The sequence below is a fragment of the Mastigoproctus giganteus genome, chromosome 1 (assembly GCF_048544385.1).
Source record: "Mastigoproctus giganteus isolate SK-2022 chromosome 1, ASM4854438v1, whole genome shotgun sequence".
Classification (NCBI taxonomy): domain Eukaryota; kingdom Metazoa; phylum Arthropoda; class Arachnida; order Uropygi; family Thelyphonidae; genus Mastigoproctus; species Mastigoproctus giganteus.
The window spans coordinates 183987520-184000231 of NC_143575.1; the positions used below are offsets into that span (position 1 = coordinate 183987520).

At 37.9% G+C, this 12712-nt stretch overlaps 1 protein-coding gene across 1 annotated transcript in view; it reads right to left on the reverse strand.

The window, feature by feature from the left end:
* The window catches only part of Orc3 (origin recognition complex subunit 3), a 381867-nt gene that overhangs the window by 211095 nt on the left and 158060 nt on the right, over positions 1–12712 (reverse strand). The window contains exon 7 of the mRNA XM_090390090.1: positions 12433–12575. Coding sequence (XP_090246216.1) covers positions 12433–12575 — 143 coding nt within the window. The remainder of the gene's footprint in view (positions 1–12432; positions 12576–12712) is intronic.

Sequence of the window (12712 nt, forward strand, 5' to 3'; positions counted from 1 at the left end):
TAGCCACTGGCAGAGGTGAAAGTGATTCTTGCACTGCTTCTATTGGAATGAGCTGCAGCCTGGAAAATAAGATGAAGGATATTTCAGAGACTGCTGGGAATCATTGGGGTAGAAGTAAACACATGGGTTGTGTTAGGGTAGCTAAGAATAGAAACAGGTGCAGGTATACTTGCGTGTACACCAATGCTAGGAGTTTAGTATATAAATTTGATGAATTTGAGGTATTGCTCAAAACATCAAAGGCAAATATTGTGGGGATTTCAGAGACGTGGTGTCACACAGATATAAGGAATGCAGAACTGGAATTTGGGGAGTACAATGTCTACAGAAGGGATAGACAGGATAGGAAGGGAGGAGGGGTTATGCTATTAGTTAAGAAATACATAAAATACAAGGAAGTGAAGCCAGTCGACATTGCTGTGACATAAGCATTGGGAGATCAAAATTGAGAGTAGGAGTGTGCTATAGGCCTAATGACTCTGATGAGTATAATAAGAAATTCTACAGGGAAATAGAGTGGGCCAGTAAATCAGAGAGTCTTATAATGGGGGATTTTAATTTCCCAGATACTGACTGGAATTTGAGGGCTGGTCACTCACACACTAGCAAGGCTTTTGTGGATTTATTGGATGATTGTTTTCTACATCAGCATGTTCAGGAGGCAACTAGAGGGAGTAATACTCTTGATTTGATTATCAGTAGTGATTCTTCATGCATTAAGAATTTGCAGGTAAATGAACCACTAGGTTGCAGTGATCACAGTGTGCTGAAGTGGGATTTACTCAAAGAGGTAACTACCATTAGGGGTAAAGGGAAGGGTTATTGCTTTCGTAAAGGCGACTACGATGGACTGAGACAGTATTTAAATTCTATACAGTGGGACCAACTGATGATGTTACCAACAGCAAATTCAAAATGGGAAGCATTCAAAGAACTTATCTTGGAAGCTACTAGGCTTTACATACCAACTAAGAAATATTGTTCAAGGTTTAGGCCTAAGTGGATGTCACATGAACTAATGAGACACATGGCAGAGAAGAAAAATGCATGGGATACATACAAATTAACACGTGACACAGAAGCCTATGATAGATACAAGTTGATCTGTAACCAAGTTACAAAGGAGGTTAGGCAGGCGAAGGCAGATTACGAGAAATCTTTGGCAAGGGATGCAAAGAAAAACAGCAAAGAGTTCTTTACTTATGTAAACTCTAGAAGGAAGGGGATGAATCAGATTGGTCCACTTGATATCGATGGGTCAACTGTTGATGATCCTGCTCAGGTAGCTAACAAACTAAATGAATATTTTGCATCGACATTCACACATGAGGAGTTATTCAGCGAGGGGAATGCCAGAGGTGTATTGAACTCTGGCAGTAAGCTAGAGAATCTTGTAATAACTGAGAGTAAAGTGGAGGAGAAATTGTTGAATATAAATACAAGAAAGGCACCTGGGGTGGATAGGATCTATCCAGTTATATTAAAGGAGGCAGCAAAGGAAGTAAGCAAACCCTTAGCCATAATTATGAGAGCTTCCTTGGACTCAGGGGAAGTACCCATGGACTGGAGATGTGCAAATGTGACCCCAATTCACAAAGGAGGATCAAAGGGCGACACAAGTAATTATAGACCTGTTAGTTTAACTTCTGTTCCCGGAAAATTAATGGAGGCACTGGTTATAGAAGCACTGCAGGATCATCTAGACAAGACTTCAGTTATAGCTCAGACACAGCATGGTTTTGTTAAGGGGAAGTCTTGCCTGACCAATTTGATTGGATACTATGATGCAGTCACAAAAGAACTGGATGCAGGGAATAACTTTGATATTATATGCTTGGATCTTAGAAAGGCTTTTGATACTGTTGCACATGGAAGACTGCTGCACAAATTGGAGCAGTGTGGCACTGGAGGCAAACTGCTGCTATGGATAAAGGAGTGGTTGAGGGGGAGAAGACAGAGAGTGATAATCAATGGACACTGCTCACCGTGGACTAATGTTATTAGTGGAGTCCCTCAGGGTTCAGTATTGGGTCCATTACTGTTTTCTGTATTTATAAATGATATTGATGATGGTATATCAAGCTTAATGTCCAAATTTGCAGACGATACGAAGGTTGGCAGGGTTGCCAAGGACACTACTGCAACAGGATCTGGAAAGGTTGTGCAGATGGGCTGAGAGGTGGCAAATGAAGTTTAACATTGACAAATGTAAAGTACTACATATGGGAAACAGCAACCCCAGAGCAACGTATCAACTCTGTGGTACTACACTGACAGTGGTAGAGAATGAAAGGGACCTGGGGGTGGTTGTGCAGGCAGATATGAAGTTTTCTGAGCAGTGCAGACGGGCTGCAAGAGTAGCTCATGGTGTATTGTCGATGATATGTAGGAATTTTTCTAGGAGGGATAAGGAGGTGATTATTCCCTTGTATAAGGCAATGGTCAGGCCACACCTAGAGTACTGTATACAGGTCAGGAGGCCTCATTTCAAGAAGGATGTAGAGATGCTGGAACGAGTACAGAGAAGGGCAACAAGATTGGTGAATGGAACAAAGGGGTGCTCTTACAAAGAAAGGTTTAAGTTTTGCAAATTACAGTGTCTGGAGACTAGGCACCAGCGAGGTGATCTGATAGAGGTGTATAAAGCCTTGAATGGTTTGAGCATGCTCAATGCTGATGGGATTCTTCCTCTTGCTCAGAATAATCACCTGAGAGGGCATAAATTCAAATTGAGGAAAGACAGATGTAGGATAGACGTGAGGAAATTTGCCTTTAGCTAGCGGGTGGAACAGACTTCCATCCCTTGTCGTGGAAGTTGATAGCCTAAATAAGTTTAAGGCTCAGCTGGACAGGTATTTCGAACGAACAGAGGGGTGAAGTGGAAGTGGTTATTTTTTATTTATTTATTTTTATTTTTTTTTTTTGACTGATGCTGCATAAGCTTGCTTTCTTGCATCAAATCCCTCTACTAATGCTAATGCTAAAAGTCGCTGGCTGGGTTAGTCGTAATTCCAAGCATTGTCTTAGACTGTCCTTTTTTTTAGGTAGTAAATCCGAAAAGCAATATATAAATCTACAGGAATCGTACCGCCAAGTATTTGGAGTGCATTGTTTGAAACAGTCCTTGGAATATTACTGATCATCAAAAGAACTGATCTTTGTGTGGAAATAAGTTTGTTTCACTTGTACCTTTGATACTTTTTGGTACCAAACACTTGCTGCGTATGATATAATAGGCAAAAATATGGTTTTATAGTAAAGGTTCAAGGTTTTCTTTGATAATCCCCACTCTTTCCTTGAGACTCTGATAAAATGGATGATAAAAGCTGTGAAAAAACGGATTTTGTCCCTGAGTTTTGACATATGAGACAGAAAACTTAGTTTATCATCTAAGGTGATTCCCAAATACTTAGTTTGGGATACATATGGTATTTGGGTATTATTTAGTCGGATTCTGGGCGGTCTGTCATGGCTAAAATGGTTCTTAAAAGTCATAAAACTGGTTTTACAGGGAGATATTTTCAGTTTGTTGACTGTAGCCCATGACATCAAGTCATCCAAGATAGGCTGTATTTTCTCTTCACTTATTCTCCTTGTGTTTCCATCAGTAACAATCACCAAATCATCTGCATAGGCTATCTTACTGATACCACTGTGTTCCCGCATTAACCATTAATCCAGCACAGCATTCCAGAGGAGAGGTCCCAACACTGATCCTTGGGGGCATCCTCTGGAAATCTGAGCCCAGTACGTAAGATGTTTTGCCACCACCTTAATATGTCTGTTGCTAAAGTATGATCGCATAACACTGTAGATATATGCATCGCACTCTGCGGATCTCAAGCTCCTGAGGGCACTTTCCCACCATAAAGTGTCAAGCGCACCCTGAAAGTCCACAAACACAGCGGGTACGTATTTAGCAGGCGAGTTGGACACATAGTTGGTCAGAAGATTTATAGCGTCTTCAGTCGACCATCCTTTCTTGAAGCCGTATTGGGCTTCTGAACATAACTGATGATCTTCCAGCATTTTTTGGATTCTTGGGGCTAACATTCGCTCAAACAATTTCCCCCCCAGGTTTGCTAAAAGCGAAATAGGTCTGTAGGCCCGTGGATCTGGTATTACTTAAGTCTGAAGACCACCAAAGAACAGAAGTTCTTCTTGTCTGCTTTCTTTTGACTGAGTACTCCATTGCCAAATACAGGTGGGTCTGGACAAAATTTGTAAATTCCATTGCTGTCATACCGTTTAAACTATCTACAACATCTGCAGAGAAAATAGTGAGAAGGTAATCTCTGAATTTGTTCCATTTAATGGTATTCATTGAGAAACATTTAAGATCGTGTGGCTGTGAATCATTATATTGCTGTCGAGGCTTCAAACCAAATACAATAGCGCAGTGGTCGCTATTCACAAGGTTTGGAATAACATCCCAGTCAGTTAGAATTTCATCTATTTTAATCGTGGTAAGAATTACATCTATGTTTGATTCAAATTTGATGAAATTTGTAAATTCTATTGTTGTCATACCGTTTAAACTATCTACAACATCTGCAGAGAAAATAGTGAGAAGGTAATCTCTGAATTTGTTCCATTTAATGGTATTCATTGAGAAACTTTTAAGATCGTGTGGCTGTGAATCATTATATTGCTGTCGAGGCTTCAAACCAAATACAATAGCACAGTGGTCGCTATTCACAAGGTTTGGAATAACATCCCAGTCAGTTAGAATTTCATCTATTTTAATCGTGGTAAGAGTGACATCTATGTTTGATTTGTCATTCACAGTACAGAATGTGAATGGCTTGTCAGACAAGTTTTGCACACTTAAGTTGTAGGATGAAATCAAATCTTCAAGGGCTAATCCTCTAGGGTCGGTCGGTAAAACCGCTGTGCCAGAAGTTGGATTTGGCATTTAGGTCCGTTGTTATTATAAGATTTTTAGAAGCAAAATTAGTACATATATTGTCCAAACGATGGAGAGTCAACTGTATGTCTTCACTAGGGGGACAGTAAACAGATGCAATGTAAAACTTTCGAAAGGTATAGAAATCATGAAACAGGTCACAGTGTCCGTGCACAGACCTGTAATGTTGGTAACAACCAGATCATTATTTATAACAACTATGGCACTTTTTGGAGGTTTGTCAAGCGAATGAATAATTCTTGCTGAGGTGGGAAAACCCATAACTTTTTGGGCCCCACCCCCTACCTGCAAAGAATGAAAGGGTTCCTGTATGCAAATAATATCAAAATTATTTTCAAATGCTGTGATTCTGATCTCATCCATTGCCACTCTGCAGCACTGACCATTTATCTAAAAACAGAAAGAGAGTATCTAACAATAACAGGCTCATATGCACTGGAAGAAGGTAGGGAGGAAGACAGCTCTGAATTTTACAGCCAACTTCAAAGTATAATAGAAAAAGTAAACAAGAATGACATTCTGCTCCTGTTGGGAGACATGAATGCTACAGTATGAAATATAAAAATCCAAAATCACGTAGACAGCTTTGGGAAACCAACCAAAAATAGAAATAGCCAAAGATTAATTGATTTCTCGATCCATAATAATTTAAAAATAATGAACACAAATATGCATGGTCTGCAAGAGGAACAAAATCTATTATAGATTATACCTTGGCAAACAGCAAAGTAGGAAAATATTCATACTCAACACGAGTTTTTAAAGGATATGAAATTGAACCAGGCCACTTCTTAACTGTGACTACTTTGAGATTCCCTCCACCATGGCTGAGGCATAAAAAGGAACAACCATCTCAAGAATGTCTATATAAAGTAAGCTCCCTAAATGATTCCGAAATACGGAAGAAATACCAACAAGAAATAGATAAGAAATTAACAAATTATCTTGCAGGAATAAATATAGAAGATAAATGGAGCCAGTTTTGCAAAATCTTGGAAGAATCAACAGAGGCAACACTGGGTGTGAAAAAATGATGGCAGAGAAAAAAGGGGTTGCAACAGTAGGACTAGGAGATGAAGTGGAATATAAACGAAAAAGAGCCATAGCCAAAAGAGAATCATGAAAAAGACAAAGAGATCAATGGAACAATTTTGTCACCAACTTAGAAAAAGACATTAATAAGCCATGTACTAGAGTATACAAAGTAATAAGACAAATGAACAGTAACCTCAAGGAAACAGTCAAAAAAACAATACTGTTAGAAGATTGGCTCAACTATTATAAAAACCAGCTGATCCTGCCCTGGCTAAAACATCTAACAATTATATAATAAAAGCCTTCAATAACGAAGAACTGGAAACAGTGCTTAAGAAAAAGTAAAAACCAAAAATGTACAAGCGACGACAGAATTAACATAGATCTCATCAAATACTCGGGAAAAAATTTTGAAATTAAACTACTTGAACTGACGAATGTGATTTTTGTGGGCCACCCACCACCAGACAGCTGGCAAAATGCTCTTGTAGTGCCAATTTTCAAAAAAGGCAACGTAAACAACTACAATAACTAGAGAGGAATCAGTCTCCTAAACTCAGGATATAAAGTATACTCAAGCCTTTTAAAACTGAAACTTAGTAAATAATTCGAAAACATCCTTGGAGAAGAACAAAATAGGTTCAAGAGAAGAAGATCATGTGTCGACACTTATTCATTAACCATTCTCTTATTCATAGATTACAAAAAAAGCTTTTGACAAGGTGAACCAAACAAAATTATTTGAAATCTTAAAAGAAGACAATATACCAAACCAGTTGATCGAGGCCATCCTCAATATCTATAAAAATAATAGAATAAAAATTAAGATTGAATCACAAACAAATGAATTGGAGACAATAAATACAGGGGCACAACAGGGATGTAGACTGTCCTGCTTATATTCGACATGTATATAAATCATATAAGAGAATGGAGGAAAATCTCCAAGACAGCATCAAAATTTGCCACAAAGCAAAAATGGACACACTGCTTTTTGCTGATGACCAAGTTCTAACAGAAGAAAATGAGAACTCAATGCAGAAAGCCATCTTCTCGTTAAACAAAACAGCAAAATCACTTAATATGGAAAATTCAACTTCAAAGACAAATGTGATGGCATTTAAACGAAGAGATCCAATAAGAAGCAAGATCTGCATTGACAATAATATTATCGAATAAGTTAACACTTTCAAATACCTAGGATACCTCAATATCTTTTTCTTTGTCCTATGACAAAGAAAAAGATATTGAGCAAAAAATAAATAATTACATAGGAATTGCTAAAACTATAAATCTTATTTTCACATCTAATCTGGTGCATAAGAAAACAAGGACACGGATAGATAACACCCTCGCCAGACCTATCCTATGGCTCTGAGGCATGAACAATGAGCAAATGGGACAGGAGGAGGTTGATGTGAAACAGATGTCATCACAGGATTTAGAGTACAGAAACCATTGTCAGGAAGAGATCATGCAATTGTCAGTTGAAAGATGAAGAAAGATTTTATTATTATTATTATTATTATTATTATTATTAGCCATATGGTACAAGGAAGCCTGAGGCTTATGCTGCACCAGCCAAAAAAAAAAAAAAAAAATCCCAAGTTACCCCCTGTGTGTGTGAGAGAGAGAGAGAGAGAAGTAGAAAGGCATCACCAAGAAAGAGAAGAATGATGATATCCAGCTCAGGACCCTGGGTTTGCCAAGCCCATACTCACCAGATGTGAGCCCCCGGGGTTAAATGTTGCAGTAGTTACAGGTAAAGGCACAATTTTAACTTGCAGAAGAGGAGACACAGTTTAAAGCACTATATGGCATCTACGAACTGGGCAGATTGCTGAGGGAGAGCAAATATATTTGAATTTCAGAATACTTTTAAAGTAAAAATCACAGAAGCCATAATAATGCAGAAAATATTGCAAGAGGAGGATGCTGAAATGGCTGACTGCAGAGCTGGCTGGTCAAATTTAGCAGAAAAATATAGCATGGGATACTTGTAGAGCAATGAAAAGTACTCAAGCCTACAACAGGTACAATTTGATCTGTAATAGTACCACAAATAAGGTTAGGGAGGCCAAGCTGTGTGTGAGAAAGCACTGGCTAAGAGAGCAAAGAATGGGGACAAGGAATTTATCATGCATGTGAATACAACAAAGAAGGAAGCTAATCAGATCAGATGCTTGTGTGGGAAAGTCTTAGACAACTAAGCTGATGTTGCAGATGAACTGAATAGCATTAGCATTAGTAGAGGCATTTGATGCAAGAAAGCAAGCTTATGCAGCATCAGCCAAAAAAAAAACCCACTTCCACTTCACCCCTCTGTTCGTTCAAAATACCTGTCCAGCTGAGCCTTAAACTTATTTAGGCTATCAACCTCCACTACAAGGGATGGAACTCTGTTCCACCAACCAACCACCCGCTGGCTAAAGGCAAATTTCCGCACATCTATCCTACATCTGTCTTTCCTCAATTTGAATTTATGCCCTCTCAGGTGATTATTCTGAGCTAGAGGAAGAATCCCATCAGCATTGAGCATGCTCAAACCATTCAAGGCTTTATACACCTCTATCAGATCACCTCGCTGGTGCCTAGTCTCCAGACACTGTAATTTGCAAAACTTAAGCCTTTCTTCGTAAGAGCACCCCTTTGTTCCATTCACTAATCTTGTTTCCCTTCTCTGTACTCGTTTCAGCAGCTCTACATCCTTCTTGAAATGAGGCCTCCAGACCTGTATACAGTACTCTAGGTGTGGCCTGACCATTGCCTTATACAAGGGAATAATCACCTCCTTATCCCTGCTGGAAAAATTCCTGTATATCATTGACAATACTCCATGAGCTACTCTTGCAGCCCGTCTGCACTGCTCAGAGAACTTCATATCTGCCTGCACAACCACCCCCAAGTCCCTTTCATTCTCTACCACTGTCAGTGTAGTACCACAGAGTTGATACGTTGCTCTGGGGTTGCTGTTTCCCATGTGTAGTACTTTACATTTGTCAATGTTAAACTTCATTTGCCACCTCTCAGCCCATCTGCTCAACCTTTCCAGATCCTGTTGCAGCAGCATAGTGTCAGTAGTGTCCTTGACAACTCTGCGAACCTTTGTATCGTCTGCAAACTTGGTCATTAAGCTTGATATACCATCATCAATATCATTTATAAATACAGAAAACAATAATGGACCCAACACTGAGCCCTGAGGGACTCCACTAATAACATTAGTCCACGATGAGCAGTGTCCATTGATTACCACTCTCTGTCTTCTCCCCCTCAACCACCCCTTTATCCATAGCAGCAATTTGCCTCCAATGTCACACTGCTCCAATTTGTGTAGCAGTCTTCCATGTGCAACAGTATCAAAATCCTTTCTAAGATCCAAGTATATAATATCATTTTCAATAGATATTTTGCTGTGGTCTTTACTGATGAAAAGTCCATGATGAGAAGAGGCTGTGCAAGTGAGGCTAAACCGAATGAAATTAGTGATTTTGCAATTACAGATGACTGTTTATTAGAAAAACTTCTGAGCATAAAGGCAAGTAAGGCTCCTGGAACTGATAGCATATACCTGGTAGTTTTGAGGGAGACCACCAAGCAGTGTATTGAATCATTGAGGTTAATTATGAGAGCATCTTCGGACTCGAGGGATATTCCTTTGGATTGGAGAAGTGCAAACATATTACCAATACTTAAAGATGGTTCTAAGAGTGAATTTGGTAACTACAGACCGGTTAGTCTGACTTCAGTGGTAGTGGTAGGGAAAATCTTAGAGGCAATGATTAAGAATGTAATCCAGGAACATTTAGACAGATATGGCATTCTGTAGGACAGATAACATGGCTTTGTTAAGGGAAAATCATGTTTAATTTAACATGATTTTCCTGGTTTACTTTTCATGTATCTGTCCTTCAGAATATCATATTTCATGTCATGTTTAATTTAACAGATAACATGGCTTTGTTAAGGGAAAATCAAAATAGCCTACTTAGTAGGCTATTTTGACACAGTTACTCATGAGCTGGATATAGGGCACAATTTCAACAGAGACTCTTCGGATTTCAGCAAGGAATTTGACTCGGTCTATCATGAGAAGTTACTGTGGGTTTGAACAGGTTGGAATTACTGGTAGGATTCTAAGATGGATCGCTAGGTGGCTGCAGGGCTGTGATTAATTGATATTCTTTAGACTGGTGTAATGTCAAGGATCGGTTCTTGGACCACTATTGTTTCCATTTTCAAAAATGATATCGATGAAGGGACAGAAAGCATGATGTCAAAATTTGCAGATGATGTAAGGATTGGTAGATTCTTAATGATCAGTGCAAAGCAGTGCTCCTTCAGGATGACTTGAACAGACTTCAGAGATGGTCAGAGATGTGGCAGCTATGTTTTAATGCACAAAATGCAAGGTCTTACACTTGAGGAATAGCAACCCCCAAATAAATTACACACTTGGTGCGGTTGAATTAAAAACATTGGAGGAGGATCTGGGTGTTATGATACAGGCAGATATGAAGTTTTCTGAACAGCGTAAACAGGCAGCCAGGAAAGCCCGTAGTGTGCTATCAATAATTTATTGAACGTTATCCTGTAGAGACAGGGAGGTCATAATCCCACTGTATAAGGCAATTGTATGACCACATTTAGAATACTGTATTCAAGTATGGAGACCACATCCGAAAAAAAAGATACTGAACTCCTTGAAAGGGTCAAAAGATGGGCAACTCAAATGGTAAGATCGCCCGCATTAAGAAAGACTCAGATTATGTGGGCTATAGAGCTTGGCAACCAGGCACCTCAGAGGTCACCTGATTGAGGCTTACAAGGCTCTGAGAGGGATTAGTAAAATGAATGAAGGTGTCACTGTTATAAAGAATTCCAGAAATAGGGGCCATAAATTCAAATTACAGGGGTTGAGGTGTAGATTAGATCATAGGAAGTTTTCTTTAACCAGTGAGTTGTTGGTTACTGGAACAAGCTGCCCCTGCAGGTAGCTGAGGGTGACAGTTTGAATAAATTCAAAGGTCAACTGGTTAGTTACCTGTATAAGGAAGAATAGTATATAATTTTTATTTCCTTGCACTATATGGTGAATAATCTAACTATTAACAACAAATCAAATATTCATAACAATTTAAATGAAAATCGTAAAATTTTGGTACATTGTTGACTAAAGGATGACTAAAAATTTCTCTCTAATACTGAACATTTTTATCTTGTATGGGCTTAATTTATTAAACCTTCCAAATTAAAACAAATGTGTTTTGGTCTCTTGAACTAACAAGATTTTACTGTGTACGTTAAAACTATTAAAACTATGCGCAACTTAACCTGGTAATGATATGATCATAAGTAATAAGTTACTTATGATCGTATCATTATATGTGGTTTTGTCTCCAAGACTTATAAAGGGAGGAACTAAATATACCAAGACACTAGCATGAACCCAGTACTGCCATATTAATTTTGTGGTACATTTAGTGTTCCTTTTTCTACAACTGTCTTTTCTATAAAAAAACAGCTTGTTTTTATAGCAAAGTTGCTTTTGGTATGGATATAACAGTCTGTTGCAGTTTTTTTTTGTTCCCCCACAATTTAAATTACAATTTAAATTGTAAGGTCCTGCTATCTCAGTCTTTCCTCTCCAGTTTGAATGTTCAACTCCATATTTCTTCATTGTTTTAATTTATGCTGTCATTTGATCACCTTAATTACTTGATTATAATTGATTTATTAATTATGTAAATAAATAAAGTTGATTTGCATATTTACACTTGGTTTAGACCTGTCAATTGGTTCGGTCAATGTTCAAATTTACATTTCACTTGTTGCATTGTCTTCTTTTACCAGAACATATAGGGACATCCACTGACATTTGGCTTGACAGCAGCCAACGACTGAGATGTGATCCTTTTCAGAGTTCATAAGTGCTGTCCTCTCAAGGAGGTGATGCTTGCGAGTTTCTCATCCTTAATTTCATTTATTATGAAAATGACATTCGTGCTTTGGTGAACGTGAGGATGCATCTGCTTGGGTGGCGAGTCATGTTAGCAATGATCTGGATTTGTTATTTTTCTTTCTTATTTTTATGGTTGTATTATATGTTGAATATTAGGTAGTATAATTGCATTTTGTCAGGTATAACCCTGGTTGTAGCATTATTTTGCCATACTAGTTTCATAATATATTTAGTTTTCCCTTTTCTATGATAAGACCATAGCTTTTTTTCAACCAGAAAACTTCAAATTCTGTTTCCAAGTTTCAAAACATAAAAAACAACATAGGAGAATATCTCACATTAAATTTAGGTAATACTATGACTAGCAACAAATGCTATTATCCTTATTTTGTTATCTTGTTTATGACAATCAGTCTTATTTTATTTAAAAATGTCTAATTAAACAAAAATCATTAATTGTTTTATATGTTTTTATTATATAAAAAACATAAGCAAATTGTAGTCTCACCTACAAATTAGAATATAATCTTGTAAAACGCAAGGACTGAAAGCTTCTAAATCTTCAATTATGATTACTATGGGAGATGAAGATGAACAGCTTTCATTTACATTTCGAGTCTTTTTGCTTTGTTTCTTAGGGGTCACACATTCCTCAGAGAAAAGAATCAATTTGATTACTAAGTAACTGAAATAATCTTATTCCTTTCTGATTAATATTATTAATCAAAAAGTATCATAGAAATCATAGTGTCAGTTTCAATATCACAAAAAAGAGAGAAAAAAAGAAT